This window comes from Perca flavescens, chromosome 22 (assembly GCF_004354835.1).
Source record: "Perca flavescens isolate YP-PL-M2 chromosome 22, PFLA_1.0, whole genome shotgun sequence".
NCBI lineage: Eukaryota > Metazoa > Chordata > Actinopteri > Perciformes > Percidae > Perca > Perca flavescens.
The window spans coordinates 5,350,455-5,370,403 of record NC_041352.1 but is presented as its reverse complement, the minus strand read 5'-3'; the positions used below and the strand labels follow the sequence as shown (position 1 = coordinate 5,370,403).

The 19,949-nt window shown below is 40.7% G+C and overlaps 1 protein-coding gene across 1 annotated transcript; it reads right to left on the bottom strand.

Moving 5' to 3' along the window:
* Positions 1–232: 232 nt before the first annotated feature.
* On the bottom strand, positions 233–15,728 carry vopp1b (VOPP1 WW domain binding protein b). Its single transcript, XM_028569522.1, has 5 exons — positions 15,513–15,728; positions 6,381–6,439; positions 4,393–4,470; positions 2,055–2,188; positions 233–1,779 (listed from the first exon to the last, which is right to left on the bottom strand). Exons 1-5 carry the CDS (start codon positions 15,561–15,563, stop codon positions 1,583–1,585), a joined length of 519 nt encoding a protein of 172 aa, XP_028425323.1. The 5' UTR covers positions 15,564–15,728; the 3' UTR covers positions 233–1,582.
* Positions 15,729–19,949: the final 4,221 nt, after the last annotated feature.

Here is a 19,949-nt window from a genome sequence, read left to right as displayed (position 1 = left end):
TGGCTCCCGTAGCTCCAATCGGGCTCAGCCCTCCCCCCGCGCGTTTGCCATAGAGATACACAAACAACATGGCAGCAACTAATGTTAGTTCTTTTTTAACTACTCGTTTCATTATTTACTTATCCGTAATCTCCGCCAAAATGACCGGCAGCTCGCGGTGCTCTGTCCTATTCAATTCGTGTAACTACAGGGCTGCTCACATCAGAAAGTTGTGCAGCAAAATTAATCTGAGTGTCTTGACAAAATATTTTATTCCAAAAGCTTGGTGACATATTCACAACACTACCATGGCTAGTTGGTGAACTACTGTTCTGCTGGTGAGCTAACTGCTTACAAACTTGCTGGCCAGGGGATAGCTATAAGTCAACACCGTCAAGTCGATTTGTTTTTGAAAAGTGGCGTAAATTTGGTGGCCCAAATTTGATTTACTTTTGCCCTGTGAGTAAATCCATTATTGTTGGTGATTCCATTGGATTAATATGTAGCTAGGGATAGACTAACTAGGTTAGCTGCCAGAAAAGTATAGCGTTTATTACATCAATGACAGCTGCGTTGAAGGAGTGGTTATCTTCCAGTATAATGTTATGCCATGAAGAGGGGCACATGTCAGTGGCAGAATCTCGATGTGCCAGTGGGGTGTGGTGGAATAAAAGGGACATTTCCCATATGAACAGCAGCGACATACCAACCAGCAAAGAGACATACCACAGCACAGGACACCAGAAATGGAGTGGCATACATCTGCCACTTTTCCATCTCAGCGTCACTCTGTACTTGTCCGATTCATCTTGTAGTCAACTAAAGTCTTCATTGCTGCTAACAGAGCATGAGCAAGTGACTGCTGGAGCAGATCATTATGTCATTACATAACGGGACTACACACACTGTAATAAAAAATGGATCAAGAACTCATTGCTTAGTAAAGAGCCCATCTTGCAGTAAAATGCTGGATGGAAAATAAGTCAATGCCATCCTTGAAATTGCTTTTAGAATGGTTTGTACAGAGATAGTCCTTTACAAAATGTTTTATAATAATGTGTTTCACTTTATTACATTTGTCAGCTGTTCAGTTGAAAGTATTTCTAAAAAATTATTTAAACATTGTCCATTGAGACAAACAGTATCCAGCATTTTAATACATTATGAGTTTGAGTTTTGTCATTTTCTGTTTCTGTTTGCCATTCTGCAAAGTTATAGCTGTAGTTGCATTGGGAAGGTGGAGGTGACAGTGGGTGAATCCAAAACCTGAACAGGTGCATCCTAGCTCGTCTTCAGTTCAACAAGGCTGGGATTATCACTGTACACATAGATCCACATAAATCAAGAGCATATGAAGCACTGCAGATGAAGCAGTGTGTGTGTGAGTAAAAGAGTGTGTCTGTGCATCTAGATTCTGGTTACGGTATCCCCAGGACAAGAGATTGTGTGTTTTCCAAGTCTTACATCTACAAACAGTTGAATTGCATCAATTGGCAGGCTTTCCTCTTCCTCATCTTCATCTAAACTTCCTGATAATTCAGCCTCTCGTGGCCTCCTTCCCTTTTTCCTTTCCAAGTACCATATCCCGAGTTCCTTGTGGAAGTTACTTCTTGTCGCTGTTTTGAAATATTTGTTCATAGGACGGAGGCGGGTGGTTGCAGTAGGATGGAGGTGGAGGGTAGGCGCCCATCATCATATGGGCGGAGCCAGGCTGTGCCGGGTGTGTCATGGTAACCCCTGTGTCGCCACCTGTCATCCCGTTAACCCCAAAGCCCTGCATACCCCCTGGCTGCTGGGAAACTGGAAATAAGAGGAGAAAACGGTTATCATTTAATATTAAGCATTCGCTTACTTCTAGACTATGTGGTCTACGGCTTCGTACACTGTCATCCTTTATACACAACTCATGGTTCATCATGTCATTCAACAGCACACAGCATGTTACAAAACACCTAGCAAGTTTGGGTTACAGTTCTTCAAAAGAGGCCAAGATTTTAGTTTCATTCCTAATATTTAAAGCCAGGTTGTGTTTGCCACTTTAATTTGTACAGTATTTTGTCTGAATCCTACTGTACCTGGTGTGCTGACAGGGTGCCTGGTGAAGGAGACGTTGAAAGCTGGCTCGTCTCTCAGAGGGGATGGATACATCCTTCTGCGGACAAAGAAGCCAGCACCACAGCAGAACAATACTCCCATCATCAGCAGCACCCTGAGTGAAAAACAAAGAACATCCTGAACCTTTCACTAACCCAACATCATCAACACACTCATGCTAATCTAGCAGGAACACAAAGACTCCGGTGAAGAAGTGTGACTGACCAAACGATCAGGCTTTAGCTGCTCGATGGTGTTTTAAGCCCCCAACATCGACTTCAAGGCAGTGCTGCAACCATCGATTTCAAGGCACCTAACCCTAACCCTAACCCTAACCACTGCCCAATCATAGTGCCTTCCAGGCATTGCTGCCTGGAAGACGACTTGGGGGCTTAAAACACCAAACACCGCTTTAGCTTAGGTCGCTATTTAGACTATTCTATCTAATAAAGCAGGACTCCGGTGTGTGTGTGTGTGTGTGTGTCTTTGAAATATCTCATGAACCGTTCATCTTATCTACTTCACACTTGGTTTCCTGGGTACCGAATGAACTTGGGGTTTGGATTTTGGAGCAATTTGGACAGCAACGGATATTGGATATTAAAAATAAAACTAAACGGCCGTACAATAAACCGCTGTTGCAGCACTCAGCAGACAGGAGGTTTACCGGCTTGGGCTGTGGTTTACTTTTTGCAGCTTCTAATGTGACATGATTGCTGGATATACCAGGCAAACTTTTCTTCTTCACGTTCCTGGAGCACGAGCGGATAGCTGACAGGAACATCGCAACTGTTGTGTTGAATAAGGTGGGGACAATAGAGGCGCTACGTAACGCTGACTTTTCCGTGTCTATTATTTCGCTAAGAGGATACTCAATAAAAATATATTTGCCAATACTGAATATCAAACAAAAGCCAGACACTATATAGTATTAAGTTGCTGTGAGCTGTACATTCACCACTTCTAAACAGAGGCGTAATCTCTGAGTTTATTCCTTCACAGCGCTGTGCAATGCGAGATAATCTCAGAGCTGACCGGGCAAAGACAGCAGTTTTCATCAGACTCACCCTGAGGGGGTTAATGTAGCGTACTACTAACTTATAACACTAACAACAGCATCAGCAAAATACCCCTGCGAATCAAATCCCTACTTCAGTGTTAACACACACACACACACACAAACACACACAGGTTGGCTGTGGTAGAACGGTCGCCTACCAATTGGAAAGTTGGTGGTTCGATCCCTGGCCCTGCAGTTCCATGTCGAAGTGTCCTTGGGCAAGACACTGAACCCCCAGTTGCCCCCGATGCTGCGCCATCAGAGTGTAAATGTGTGTGAGTGTTTATCTGACGAGCAGGTGGAATCTTGTACGGCAGCATCGGCCACAGTGCATGATTGTGTGTGAATGGTTCCTGTACTATGCACAAAGTGCTTTGAGTAGTCGTTAAGACTACAAAAGCGTATATAAAAACAGTCCATTACACACACGCACGCACACACACACACACACACACAGTCCGGTTCTGGTGGTTGAGTAACCCAGATATTTGCTGATTGGCTCTCATAACAAGTCAGATTGGGTGGCCCATGGTGCAGCGCCATCAGTCCATGAGGCAAATGTCTCTGATAACGCGGCATTGTAATTGTGAAGTAAATGTAGTACAATGTCTTCCTCTGATGTAGAAGTACACAGTGGGTCAGTAGTAGGCTATACAGTGTGGCTGCATATTTAGGGCTTTGGGGTTCTTCTGTAAGTAATCATGGGGTGCAATTTAGTTCTGGAGAAAGCTTCAAGCAGCAATACCCCAGGCCAAGCAACGGCCTGTTCCAAACATTTTGAACGGGCACTGTACTAGTAACAATTTAAATGTTAAATTAAAGTGTTAAGTGTAACACAGCAGACACATAGGTACTATCATGGCTAGTCAACAAAGTCACACCTAATTGCATCAAAGCAAAAGAGGATATTTCTTCTCCTCCGATAAAAGCTGCCCCCTATGCTGTGAATCCCTCCTCCCACAGAAACATGCAGTTCAATTATAGCTGTTCTCTATGGGGATGTGCTGACTCTAGGCAGATTTCTATTGCTTAAAAAATGTGCTGTTCTCATTTTTGGTGCATCTTTAGTTTTTTTTAATGCTGTGAGCAGCACTGAAAAGTAAGCCATAATAATTCACTTTCAAATCTTTTGATCAGAAAGGTTCATTAGGTACACACAGTAAAGTCCTTCTCTCATCAGACTGGCTCTAAAGCTGGGCCCTTTACACTGTCCACCCCTGTAAGAGATAACAGTAGACACAGCCCAAACTGGAACTCACCAGAAGTACCATAGTCTCTGGATGGACAGGGCTCTCACACAGCAGCGAATCCCACAGCAATCCTCATAGGAGCGACATCTGCAACAAAAAAACACAGCAAGGCATATAGGTCAGCAATTGGCCCAGAACACACACACACACACACACACACACACACACACACACACACACACACACACACACACACACACACACACACACACACACACACACACACTGTTAACTGAAGTTGTTAATGCAGCTTGATGCACAATGCGGTTAACCAGTGTGCCTATATTGTACAACCACACCCAGACTGCTGCCCTTTAAATTTACTTTATATTTAGGGGTCCAAGCCCGAGGGGGCTGAGAACCACAGATTAACAGATTAAAAGCATCTCCAGATAGACCTGACTAAAATTTATCAAAAGAATTTTGCTACGTTAATTATTATTGGTATTCCTATTGGTCTTGCCACTCCGAGACTCTGTACCAAATTTGGTGAATTTCAGCCATTAGGGGCCGCTATAATCAACGTAGACGGGTTTTGGCCTATAACTCAATCAATGTAAATGGGAAATGCGTTTGGCCCTATAACTCCCAAACCGCACATCGTACATTAACAATACTTAATAATACTTATATCCACACGTTCCCTGAATCTCATGATATCTCATGATATAGGCCATGCCCATTTCCGCCCAAACAGGCCTGACTAAAAGTTATCAAAAGAATTTTGCTACGTTAAACTATGCGCAATTAACGACCAAACTAAATTTCATAGCTAGCCACAAAACACGAACTTTAGCATATCTTGGCCAAATTAATAGGTATCAGAGCAAAACTTGGGATTATTGTTTGACATCCCACTCCGATGCTCTGTACAAAATTTGGCGAAGATCGACCATTAGGAGGCGCTATAATCAACGTAGACGTGTTTTGCCAACAACTCATGCATGTAAATGGAACATTTGCAATTGCAATTTCTCTGCCGTAATAACTGCCATCAACATGAAACTTGAGATTATTGTTCAACATGGCACTCTGTGGCTTTATACCAGATTTGGTGATGATCAGCCTTTAGGGGGCACTACAGTTGAGGTAGAAGCTTTTTGGCCTTTTAGTCAATGAATGGGAAATTTGCTATTGCATTTCACTACAGACTTTGGAGCTCGCACTTAATGAAATTTCCTGACTTTTGCCTCGCCATCGTCATGCTTTGGGTTCTCCTTTTGTGGGCTCCGCATGTCATCAGGGGCGACTTGCGACAGGGAGGCTTGGACCCCATCATAACTGTTTCTAGTTCTAGTTTACACTTTTATTTGTCAGCAGTAAGTTCAATAGACAGGTATTTTGTTAACTGTTTTACCCAGGCGGTTAGGGCTTTTTCTGACTGAGCTCTCTATTCTTCCCTTAAGACATGCAAAAGAAGCATCTCTATGTCTAGTTACTAGTGTCTGAAAGGATACACAGAGACCCAACAGTTCCCCCATATCAAGTTTTAAATGGTGTTCAGATTGCTGAAATGGTGAGTCCGCAGTGACATTCTGTGTCTTACTGTAATTACGATTGTATGCACATTTTGTATTTTGCCAAATGTTTAATCAAACTTCACCAAAGTATTTGACAATACAGCCAATTATTTTTTACAATATTATCACCTACGGAATCATCAGAATCAGAAAAGGTTTATTGTCACAGTAAATTACACTTACAAGGAATTTGCCTTGGTGATTAGTGCATACATACACTATATGCATTCATATGTATGCATATACACAGTCACAACAAACTGACTAATGCTATTTCATATTAACAACAAACAACATCTTTTAATACAGATTTGATCAGATCCGAGAGGGTGTGGTGCCATTGGGCTTCTTTCCCTCACGTGTTGGATGAAACAGTGCATATTGTAAAATTTCAATTAGTAACGTTGTTGTTTTTGTCTGCAGAGTTTCCAGTTCATTTGTTTAAAGTTGTAGGAGTGGAACATTGTGCAGACTTACATGAAGTAGATGGGGTATCTGCCTTCAAAATACCAGCAGTACTTTTTGGCTTCTACACACTGTAAAAGAGAGACAGATCAAGGCAGTTATTAAAACCCATATAGAAAAACATTTGATACAATTCTACAATGACATGAAGAGACCCCCTTGCATCCTTTGTGTATGAACCCTCCATTTTCCATTACTGGCTTCACTTGAGAAGAAACTGGACCTTTATAGGTCCCATGGCATGAAAAATTCACTTTATGAGGTTTTTCAACATTAATATGAGTTCCCCCAGCCTGCCTATGGTCCCCCAGTGGCTAGAAATGGTGATAGGTGTAAACTGAGCCCTGGATATCCTGCTCCACCTTTGAGAAAAAGTAAGCTCAGATGGGCTGATCTGGAATCTCCCCCTAACCCCACCTTTCTCTGCTTTGCCCGCCCAGAGCATTTGGTTCTAGGACATGAGAGAGAGAGAGAGAGACATCATGGCAAGCAAAGTATGGCAGTTGCTCAAGGTCACACCCCCACCCTCCACCTTGCCCCCCCCCCTCTCCTCCTCAATAGCATTTAAAGCTACAGACACAGAAATGCACATCCTAATGAAAGCTCATTGTGGGACTGGCTCTAGTGGCTGGAATTCTGCACCAAGGCTGAATTTCAGGAAAGAGACTTCAGATACAGTATAAGGGGACCACTAAGGTCTATATAAAAGGGACTTCAGATACAGTATTAGGGGACCACTAAGGTCTATATAAAAGAGACTTCAGATACAGTATTAGGGGACCACTAAGGTCTATATAAAAGAGACTTCAGATACAGTATTAGGGGACCCCTAAGGTCTATATAAAAGAGACTTCAGATACAGTATTAGGGGACCACTAAGGTCTATATAAAAGAGACTTCAGATACAGTATTAGGGGACCACTAAGGTCTATATAAAAGAGACTTCAGATACAGTATTAGGGGACCACTAAGGTCTATATAAAAGAGATTTCAGATACAGTAGTGGGGACCACTAAGGTCTATATAAAAGAGACTTCAGATACAGTATTAGGGGACCACTAAGGTCTATATAAAAGAGACTTCAGATACAGTATTAGGGGACCACTAAGGTCTATATAAAAGAGACTTCAGATACAGTATTAGGGGACCACTAAGGTCTATATAAAAGAGACTTCAGATACAGTATTAGGGGACCACTAAGGTCTATGTAAAAGAGACTTCAGATACAGTATTAGGGGACCACTAAGGTCTATATAAAAGAGACTTCAGATACAGTATTAGGGGACCACTAAGGTCTATATAAAAGCATCCAAAAAGCACCATGTCATGGTACTTTGAATAAACTCTTTGACATGATCTCTGGAAAATGCAGTCTGCTTTGTCCTTTTAATTGAATCATCTTCAGGAAAAACCTCTTCACTCAGTTAAAGCAACAGCATGAAGATGTTTCACATACAGCTCTTTTTTTCAGTCATATCAGATTTCTTACACAAAGTGTGCTAGGTAACAGATTACAGTGCCCAGAAGCTCCACAGCACAAAAAGGAATTTTGTGCACACAGCTAAGGAACTTTTCAGTGGCATGCTATATGCTTGTTTTCTTAGATATGCTTTGTATATTGACATTATTTTTGAGGTTGAGTTTCATATCTGTTGCCCTGCTAGCAGCAGGATGCCAATGTTAGTCTGACGTCCGGTTGGTAATGCTTTAGTCCAGACGGAAATTAAATGACTGAATATATTTAAATTGATGGATTGCAATGCAATTTGGTATGGATATTCATGGTCCCCAGTATATAAATCCTGATAACATCAGTGAGTCTCTGACTTTTCTTCTAGTGCCACCTGCCGGTAATATTTTCATGCATTCAGGGATATATCTCAGCATCTACTACAGTAGATGGATCAATTTAACATACATACATGTGTTGATGGTGCCCAGATGATGGATATTATGATTTTGGTGATCCTCTAACTTTCCAAAGGGAGCCACAATGAGGGTGACAATAACTGTTGTATAAATGTCCATGATATAGACTGAAAAACTAATATTTTGGTGTCCTTCAAACGTTTCTCTAGTGCCATTATCAGGTAAAAACTTTTAGTTTGGTTTATTACAAATAAAGAAGAAAAAAAAACGAATGGCATTCCCTTCCGCCTCAGCTGTACTTTGTGCTAATCGGCCAATGTTAGAATGTGTTTGTGCTAAATTAAGATGTTGAACATGGTTATCATTATGCCTGCTAAACATCAGCATGTCAGCATTGTCATTGTGAGCCTGTTAGCATGCTGATTGTGGTGGACTTTCCAGAAACACCATGTTGTGGTATGCTGAGACAATGGGTAAAGCTTAGACAACATCAGCTCATTCATAGGTCACAGGTCAGGGGACGAGAATATTCAGCCACTCTAATAACCAAACCTCTTCATGTATAAATATGTTTGTTTGTGTATCTACCAACTCCATTTCCAACCATATCTCTGACACTGTGTGGAGAGCAGAGCTGCAGGATGGCAAGCCAGGTGAAGCTGTTTTTGGTAACGTAACCAACATGGCAACACAAAGGTTATGTTTTAGGCTACTAGTGATCGATGGGACCATACTGTGACACTTGGGCAGAGAAGAAATAGCAGGAGCACACCCGTTGAGTGACAGAGAGAGAATGATGACAGGGGAGATTTAAACAAAGGAAAATGCATCCCGTCCCTTCTCAGTGACACAATGCACACCCAGGCTATTTGTCCAGACTGTGTTGTGCTATCACTGTGGTCGCTGCTGGGAAATGTTTTCCACGCAGAAAGCGTGAAATCAAATCTTCACAGAGGCCCTCATCTGAGGGCCAGTGAGCCCGTCTACTCCGTCTTTGGTCTCTCTTCTCTTTTTTAGATTTTGTAAGACTGCATTTTCTTGACAACCCACCAACAAGGTTACCCCATGGTGGAGCTAGAGGGAAAGTCATTTGAGGACCTTGAATGTCTGTACCCAATGTAATGGCAATCCATCAAACAGCTGTTGGGATATTTTAGTTTGGACCAAAGTTATAGACCGTGTGACCAACGCTGCCATCATCAATTTCAATTCAATTCAATTTATTTATAGTATCAAATCATAACAAGAGTTATAGAGTAGTTCTAGACAAGGGGTCTTCAACGTTTTTTAAGCCAAGGACCCCTTAACTGAAAGACAGAGCAGGAACCCCCTATTGCATTATATTGTACAAAATGAAGTTGCATATTAAACTGGGCCTAAAATAACAAGCAGGATGGCCTAAAGCCTTTTTACATACCTTTAATGCATATAATACTAAGCTATTAAAATAATTGTTGCCATGATTTTATAAATCATGTTTTAATGTTAAACATACATGTGGCAAAGTTAATCCTCAGGATGAACTGTATCTGTGGATGGCCTTAGTGACTACCTTACCTATGGGCCAGTAAGCCTGGGATAAGGTTTGGTTCAGGTTTAGGTAACGTTAGAGGGAAAGACATATCATCGGGGGGAGTGGAGCCGAGGGCAACAAAAGTGAACATGAATTTGGGTTATCTTCTCAAGCTGAAGACACTGATGATGAATGAAAAGGGTTACAGGACGTCAGATGTGTGAAAATGGATTTCACTAATGAGCCGATGAGCAGATTAAGCCGGTGTGCAAAACATGTCGGGGGTTTGTGCCAAGCAGGACGGGAAACACAACCAATATTTTCCATCAGCTGAACAGTGTACATTCAGAAGTGTAATCAACCTCTGGTTTCTTTCAGCTTTAGTCAGTATGCACTTCGAATGGGCAGTATCAGCAAAAAAATATATATTTTGATAAATATCTAAATTGATCAAAATGGGAAAATACATTTTGTACAATATATGTAGTAGGAGGTTCCTGCTCTGTCTCTCTTTCAGTTAAGGGGTCCTTGGCTTAAAAAACATTGAAGACCCCTGGTTTAGACCTACTCTGTAATCTGTAGAGTGTCTTGAGACAACTCTTGTTATGATTGGATACTATACATAAATTGAATTGAAATTGATGAACCCATTTCCCAGCCCTAACTGGATGACTTGTTTTTCATCCTTCTTCCAATAATAATACCAGTTTATCATTTAGAGGGTCATGCAACACATTTTCCATGTCACACTAAAATCTAATTCCAAGCGAAAACAAAGATGTGTATAACATTGTAGTGTTATCCAGCAGAGAGCAGCATGGACCTGCCAAGACTAAATAAAACGCAGCGTCATTAGCTTCCATGAAGACGTGCAGAGGAGCTTCGTCTTTTTTAAATGTAGACACATGGAAAAACAATGAAATGTCAGCTTTTGGGCGGAACCATGGCAGGCACATTTCGTTTTTTTGCACAAAAGGTCTGCCTGCACATCTCTTGCTAGCTCTCGGATTGTTTGCATTGCACCTTTACAATTTCATGTTTGAGGTCTAATAAATTATGCATTTAATCAGATTATAATTCAAGGAATCCTTCATAAAAAAGCTTGTCGATTTTGTCATCATCAGTCGTAATCACATCTATTATATTATTTTCCTCAGAGCCTGTGTGAGATGCACTCTTACACTAGTGTTTAGATAGACAGACAGACGTGCCTGGTCCATGTACCCAAGAAGGGGCACCTTAAAGTCTTAAATGACTTCAGACGTGAGGTGATGAAGACCTTGGCAGACTGATGCTCTCCCAGGTCAGGCCCTGGCGCCATCATGTACCTACTACACCGGGATTATTCTCACAAGGATTGGTCTATCAGTTCGCCACTGGGCAAACCTCAGTTTGTCAAGATGGGGACGTTTGACCTGAAACTGGCTTGAGATTGTGGGAGATGGTGTTGGTTAAATGCCATGAAATATTAAATATACAATGATATCCCATCCCTCTTTACAATTTCACCAAACTTATCTTAGACAAAATGGAGTGAGCATGAACATGTTGTTAAACAGGCATTATTTAATGAATGCTGAATGGTCTGTCAGCAGCTCCTGTTTACAGTGTACAAATGAATATACACAACTACTCAATTACTTTGATACTGAAGAAAACTTAAAAACCTGAGGGTTCACAGGCTTATGCCGCGTTCTATTAACCTCGGAACTCGGTTTTTACGAGGTCAAAGTCGGAAACACGTAGCCTGGGTGCCAGCCGAACTTAGCCCCGCCCACAAAATTCGAGGTCGGGAAGTTCGGTCTGGAGTCGCTCCGTTGAGAAGCAATTATTGCCCGAACAGGATCTGTTCGGACCAATCAGATTGTCGGACAGATGATCAACAGTAACAGAATAAATCGTCACCAAAGAACGCTTGGGTTGAATTTGTTGAGATGTAGATTCCACCATCGCGTCTGTTACAGAAGATGTCGACAGCGCATTCATTTTAAAATCCTCAGCGGAGGAGCCTCAACAACTGCCCGAAAGCAAGAGACTGATGAGAGAGACCGTTATATGGTGGAGAGAGATAGAGAGAGACTGAAGAGAGAGAGCGTTATATGGTGGAGAGAGATAGAGAGAGACTGAAGAGAGAGAGCGTTATATGGTGGAGAGACATAGAGAGAGACTGAAGAGAGGGACCGCCGGCGCTAGAACAAAGCCGTGGATCAGAGAAATAAAACGTGTTTTCGCCGATCCATCTCTAGAAATGCAACTGTAGCGAGCATGTCACTATCACTAACGTTATCCACATTTATATTTACAAGAAACAAATGATATATCCAGCTTCAAAAAAGTCTAAAAGTCGGACGTTAGAACGAATGCACGCGAATGCATTGTGCAAAGAGTGGTTGCTATGGAGACGATACACAGTGTTGAGTTCCGTTGCTCTGATTGGTTGGAGGTCTATCCAATGAATGCAGAGGCATTTTTTTTCCTGGTTCGGTTGGAACACGCCCCATAATCACAGCCCAATGGAGCGGTTTCAGACTCACATTCTGACTAGAATCTGAGAATGACCATGTCAGGCTAGGAAACACGCCCCCTGACCTCGGAATTCCGTGCTCAGAACTCGAACAGCCTCACAGTACCCACAGAATAAAATAAAAAATAAAATAAAATAAACCTCACAGTACCCAGAGTTCAAAATCCAACATGGCTGCCCCCTGTATCAACAGTTTTGAAAGCTGCAGTAACATAAAGTTATAAGCACTTCTTATTACAAGTCTTATTTGTCTCACTAAATCGTTCGTCGTTCACACAGGCATGTTCAACTTCTATCTGTGGACATGTTGTTACGCTGTTTGCAAGCACAAAAAAACGGCGTAATGCGTTGTTATCAACTGGTATTGCTAACAATAGCTAACCGGGCTAGAGCTAATGAAAACAATGAAAATCAGACTTTTAAACAGAACGCATTCAACTCGGGTATGACGTCATTCCCAGTTCAGGCTTCCGAGTTCCCGAGGTAAATAGAACGCGGCATTATATGAATTTATTCTGTTTATTTGAAATGAAATTCAGCGATATCCCTGGAAAGTGTACCCGGAAATATGTGTATTGTGCATGTCTGTTTGTTCAGATTTGACTGAGTTAGGACTCGGAGAAGGATGCAATCAGGTGCTGAGTAACCCTTTAGGCTACATCCACGCTACTAACATCTGTGTTTGAGCACTGTTTCAGAACTAATCTCGGAAAAAGCATATCACAGACCTTTTACGTGCACTGGGCATGCACGTGGCAGTGTAAACACGGTGTAAGGCTAAAAACGGCACTGGACACGAGAAGAGTAACAAATCGCTCTAACAACAGCTTCTTCCTCGCGCACATGTCGACAGTAGCAGCATTATGAAATGCAGAGTTTAACTTCACAACAGCTGGTAGCAAAAGTGAGAAAATGTTAGGCAAGTTCATTCCAAAATGTAATAGATTACTAGTTAGGCTACTGTCATTTGAGAGTAATTAGTTATATTTCAATATTACTGTCTCTGAATTGTAAGGCTTTACACTACTTTTGCGTTACTTTCACCAAAATAACAGCGGAGGTTTGACTTGGCAGCTAGCTTGTGAATTTCACCACCGGATCAATAAAGTCTCATCTTTACCCACTTTAATACATCATAGATTAGCCTATATATAATATTTTGTATAATTAATATGAATATGCAAAGTAATTCAAGCTAAAACGTACACTAGGCAAGTAGGAGAAAATGAAAATACTCAATTAAAAGTACCTTACAGTTGTATTGAAGTACATAATTACATTCCACGGCTGATAAAATGCAATGGTATTTACGTGTAGCAAGGCTAAACATTAATTGCCGACATGTTTCTATCTGTCAGCAGCTCGGACACGCCGCTGTCCACGCTGACGTACCGTCACCTGTTGGGACACAGGTGTTGTCCGTACGGTCACCTGTTGGGACACAGGTGTTGTCCGTACGGTCACCTGTTGGGACACAGGTGTTGTCTGTACCGTCTCTGGTTCTGGCTCTGACCACGGGAACAGTGACAGAGCAGCAGCTCGCCTCAACACAGCAATAATAACTCCTGAATAATAACTCATCTCAACCCCCGAATACAGCAACAGGAAATAACACTCACGGCTTTTTTTTTTTCCTGTGCAGAAATGTTTCACTTTTTATTTTATTTTTAATTTTGCATTAATTAGTATTCATTTTAACTGTGTTTTAATGTTTTATGTAAAGCACATTGAATTGCACCGCTGCTGAAATGTGCTATACAAATAAAATTGCCTTGCCTTGCCTTTCACGGTGTTGGTGAATTCTTAAAAAAAAAAAAAAAAAACACCACTAAATGTTGCTTTAAAATGCGTTGTAACGCGCGTTGCTGAGATTGTAACGGGTATAATATTACGACATTTAATTAGTAATGCGTTATATTACTGCGTTACAGCCAAAAGGAATACATTAGTGTAATTGCGTTACTCCCAACACTGATCATGATTGCCCCCGTGGGGAAAAACAGAGGTTGCCAATTGGTTGATTGATTGATTGATGGCGGATGGGGGTGGAGCTTCTGACCCACCCTGGTTTCACTGACCCGTAATTGCTCTCTCGGAGGCGTTTCACCACGACAGACACAAGATGACTGCTTTCGTCAAACCTAAACGTAAGTTGTCCGAACCACTCCTCAAAGTGATCACAGCAGTACCGATACAAGGTCTGAGGGCTTGAGTCCCTCTAGGCCTCCCACTCACATTCAAAATGGATGTGCTCACTAAGTCAGCTGAATGAAATAAAATAATAATGATGAGAATGAATAATGTATGAATAGACATGAGCGTCAGCGGTACTGGACTGGCAAGAAGAGCGGGGATCATGACCACAACGTGCTTCCTTCAGAGCCCAGAAAATAACATTATAAAGTTCACAGCATCCCCTCCTTCTCCTGAAACGATCCTTAAGACCCCGGTGGCATCCAGAACATGAACATTAAAAATGATTCTCATGTTGATGATGTCTATGTGTTATCCCACACTGTAAAGAAAAGAGGACACTTCACATAATACATATAAATGCATAAATGGCTGAAAAATTGGTTGGGTGACAAGATACTAAAATCATAAACCAGTAAATCACAATGAAAAATTAATGAAACATTTGACGTCATTGCCTAGGCCTTGCGTAGCTCCTCTCATTTGTAGGCTTCACCTACACTGAGTTAGAGTGGGGGGGCACAAGAACAAAGGATGACAGATCACAGGTATTTGTCACAGAGCACCAAACTGTTTAACACCTAACCACTCCTCTTTCCAGCATCACCTCTTTTCACATATTATTACATCACGTATTATCCTTTACGTCACATATTTGAGATGGGGGCGCTACCAATATAAGTCTAATTTTATTGATATGAAGTGTTTCTTTGTAGGGCACTTACATGCCGAAGTTACATTTTATAAAGATCCCGTTGTGTCCTCTACGATGCGTGGAATTCTCGCGGTAAGCGAATGAACATTAAATTATATCACTTTTGAATTCAATTTGGCGAACAACGCTCTCAAAACAATAGCAGCGGCACGTATCGACACTACATCACAGGGTGCCCGCTAGCAGACCGGCTCCACTAAACTGCTTCTACCACCTTAAATACACGGTCTCCGTTCAACCACACGCGTTGTCTGTCAATCATCTTCCTTAACGCCGCGGCTCATGATATTAATATCGCGGCTCATGATAACAACGGCAGGCATCGCTCACCTCCAGAAATAGCCATAACGTCAGGGCCAATTCGGACAGTGGGTTCCTCATCTCCGCCGCTGGGAGACCGAGAGCTCGGCCTGTGGAGAAGAGAAAGGCGAGGAGATGCTCCTTTATCCCAGGGCCGCTTTCATCCCCGAGACACCCGGAGATCAGATCAGCCGCTCCGGCAGCCTGGGTGACGGTCAGACGGCCCGCAGACGCAGATCAATGGCATGCTGGGAAACTGCTTGGTTTATTCCACGCCCCTTTACCAGCCCTCCCCCGCCCCTACACACACGCGCGCGCGCGCACACGCACGCACACACGCACACACGCACACACACACACACACACACACACGTACGTTTTATTATTATTGTAGGCCTACTTAAGAGGACTTCCTATTCGCCACATTTCTTGTAGGCCTATAGTAAAACACCAAACATTTAAAACTATAAAGCCAATAAAGATATTCAAATTCTGGTAGAAGTATGTAAATAGGTTTATATTTTTTTTATATTTAAAAAAGTCTAGGGACTTTTAAATACACGAACATGCGTTACATTCATACTGGTCATATTCAGTCACTCATACTCATATACTCATGTCATTTGACAACTTATTGGGAGAATACTTTCCTTGGAAGAAAATATTTAGGTCTATTTACAAGTTTTCATTTTTTACTTATTCATGGGCTTTCCAAATTAAATTGTTTTACAAGATTTTGCCCACAAGAAAAATGCTGAAAATATGGTTATTAGCAGATTGCGATTTATGTAGATTTTGTGCTAAGTAGGTGGAAGACACAATGCATTTATTTTGGCATTGCCCCATTGCTGCAGGTTTCTGGCAGCAGGCGGAAGACTGGCTAGCTGAACAAGGCTTCTTTTTACATTTACCATCATTTAATAAAATTTGGGATTTGCAGGATTACAATATATTACTTACAGTTTTTTTTTTCAAAATGCTAAAACACAATTTTGCAAACTAGGCTGGTTTTATCAAAAATATTTAACACAATTCACAAAACCACACACCCAAACTGCAAAATACCTCATATATAGCCTGCAAAATGAAGCACTGCAACCAAAACTACATACTGTATAGCATTATCAAAATCAAACTATTGCACCAAATGGCACACACTTCATTAATTTTACCAGATGGTTGTCTAAACAACTACACACTGTTGGGCATAATGAAAAGCCCTCTCATCTTTAGTATGCTTTGCCATAATACTAAAATAGTTCAAATTGTAGAAAATTCTTCAGATTGTTCACATGCACAGAAATATTTGCAGATACACACACGCTGTCGAAACATTTTATTTATTTTTATTTTTCACCAAACAAGTCACCGCAACATATGCCCAGCAGATATATTTACATTGGACTGAACACAAATATGTGACTTACATGTCAGATTGTTATGTCCTATGCAGAGAACCGCATTCAGTGCATTTAAAAAGTGCCAATTTGAATTTCAAAATGTGTGTAAAGCAGAACATGTTTTTCTCTCTGTGTGTCATTTTAAATAATTGTGCTATGCTATGTCATTTTATGTTTTCATGTGTTTGCAATTTCTTTTGAAAATCGTTTTATTTTGAAAAATACAAAGAGATTATTATTACATCCATTTATTTCAAAATTTTAAGCACTATTATTTACAGGAAAGAATAATTTTCATAGGTAGAGCTAAAACATGTGATATAAACCAATGGAAAACTATGGTTATAATTAAGACATAGTTAGCTGACCTTTTTGTTATATATTTTATCTCCTGCCATGAATTACTTAATTTGATTTTGGGTAAATTTGATTTTATATTGAAAGGTCAAACACTCACATCACCAGCAAACACACCAGAGAAGATGGAAACACTCCCACAGATGGGCACACACACATTTGTATACAGTATGTGGGACATAATCCTCATGCAAAGACATAACTGCCAGATAATTAGGCATGTATGATGTCTGGAATTATTGGATGTACTGTACACCTTTACCTCCAGGTGTCATTGTTGGTACCACACATGATGGCTAAGTCTAACACAGGGCTTTGCCTGAAAGTAACATATGGAGATCTGATTGGACTAAACCATGTCCCCTGTCTACTGTGCTTTAGTCTTCTGATGTTAACTTTAATTTTGTATAGAAGGCCTTCAAAATCAACTAAATAAAACAAATCATGTTAGCTGTGCATTTGTGGATCTAATCATGTCTGCTAGTGAAATACTTCAAATGATGCTTTCCATTATTTGTATAAGTATAAACCGGACAATACATAGGTTTCATCTCTGATCACCGAGCTGGTGAATGTGACAGATGTGTGACTTCACGGCTGGTTTTCTACATCACAGCAGTGCTAGGTTTGACTTATCGGCACAATGGGTCCACCCAAACAGCCAGTGTTGAATGTGAATATAAACCAATGGAAAACTACGGTTATAACTAAGACACAGTATGATTAGTTGACCTTTTTGTTATATATTTTATCTCCTGCCATGAATTACTTAATTTGATTTTGGGTAAATATTTAATTATAAAGATTATGTATAGCGATGCATGTTATGTTTCCATATATGTATATGTGTTATGTTTATAAAAACAAAAAAATAACACTCTAGTACAACTGTACACCACAACTAGTATTTTGTCGCTACTTGAATTAACATGATATATATATATATATATTAGAACAATAAAAAAAAAAATACCTGGTTGGGCATGCAATATTAGGGTTATTTCATTTCCACATTCAAACATCACATTTCAATTACCATAAGCAGACTGGGTTCTAAGAGTTTAATTCTGCAGTATAACCAACAGTATATCCACTGTATACTACTGACATACTGTGTACTTGTACTTCAGAGGAAAACACTGTACTGCTGTATTTACCTGACCTAACCCACCTGGTCAGGTTGTAATAAAAAGCAAAATGTGAGAGTGAATAAATCCTGAAGTATTGTATATGAACAGGATGGAATGGATCAGATGTGTGGAGGGAGCAATAAGGAGCCTGTAACCTCCCCCACATTCAAATACAGAAATATATATATATATAAAAATGATTTCTTCATGTTTCCCACCATTTGAGGTTTGACTGGTGCTCTTTTACCTATACGTCATCTTGTTACTCTCTCTTCTTCTGCAAAACACACTCGACTCCCCCTTTATATGTTGGTGAACCAACTTTATTCACACAACAGCAATAGATGGAAACACACCTTCATTTGCATTTTTCTGTTTCGGAATATCTGAAAATTGAGTTCAAATTCGCATTTATCACTAATTTGACTAATCACATTTCCAAACACCTAATCCCTCTGGCTTTAGCAGAGGACATTTACATCTGTATTCACCACACCATTTAAATACCACACGAGGAAAAGAATATCGATCACTCGAGAAGTATGGGGGACTTGTTTGAGAGCACATTTTTACTCACTTGCCTTCTTTTTCTTCCAACTTCACTGTGACATCATCATTATTCCATAACTCAGGAACAGAAGGTGCTGAACTGGTGACACTCATCTTCAAAACTGTGGGGATTTTATAAATATTGTGAAAAGCATCCACGGTTCGAAAAAAAAACAAAAAAAAAAAAAAACACTCAATACAATTTTATTCAAGTATTTACATTATATAATAACATATAATATACATAAAATAGGATAGGAGTCTGACAGATATGATGTAAACGGCTACCAGCATACAACCGCGAGGCCACAGCAGCAACACAAAACAGCTGAATCCTCGGTTAACATTCAACATTGGGGAAACAGTGTGCATCAACTTTGAGAACGTCACATGGTTCTGCTAATACTAATAACAATAAAAGAACAACATGGAGCTCTATTCATTTTTTTTATTTCCAACAATATCAAACTTTGCATGGATTCTGTCACAGGAACTTTGAAAGCACAGAGTGGCCCAAAAGCAGGTTAAGAACAATTAAGACATCTTTCTTTTTTTCTAAAGTCCAACACACACACACACACACACACACACACACACACACACACACACACACACACACACACACACACACACACACACACACACACACACACACACACACACACACACACACACACACACACACACACACAGAGCAGATCGACTACACAGACAGGAAGGTCAAACACTCACATCACCAGCAAACACACCAGAGAAGATGGAAACACTCCCACAGATGGGCACACACACATTTGTATACAGTATGTGGGACATAATCCTCATGCAAAGACATAACTGCCAGAGAATTAGGCATGTATGATGTCTGGAATTATTGGATGTACTGTACACCTTTACCTCCAGGTGTCATTGTTGGCCAAGTCTAACACGGGGCTTTGTCATAGCTTTGCCTAAAAGTAACATATGGAGATCTGATTGGACTATATCATGCGCCCTGTCTACCGTGCTTTAGTCTGCTGATGTTAACTTTAATT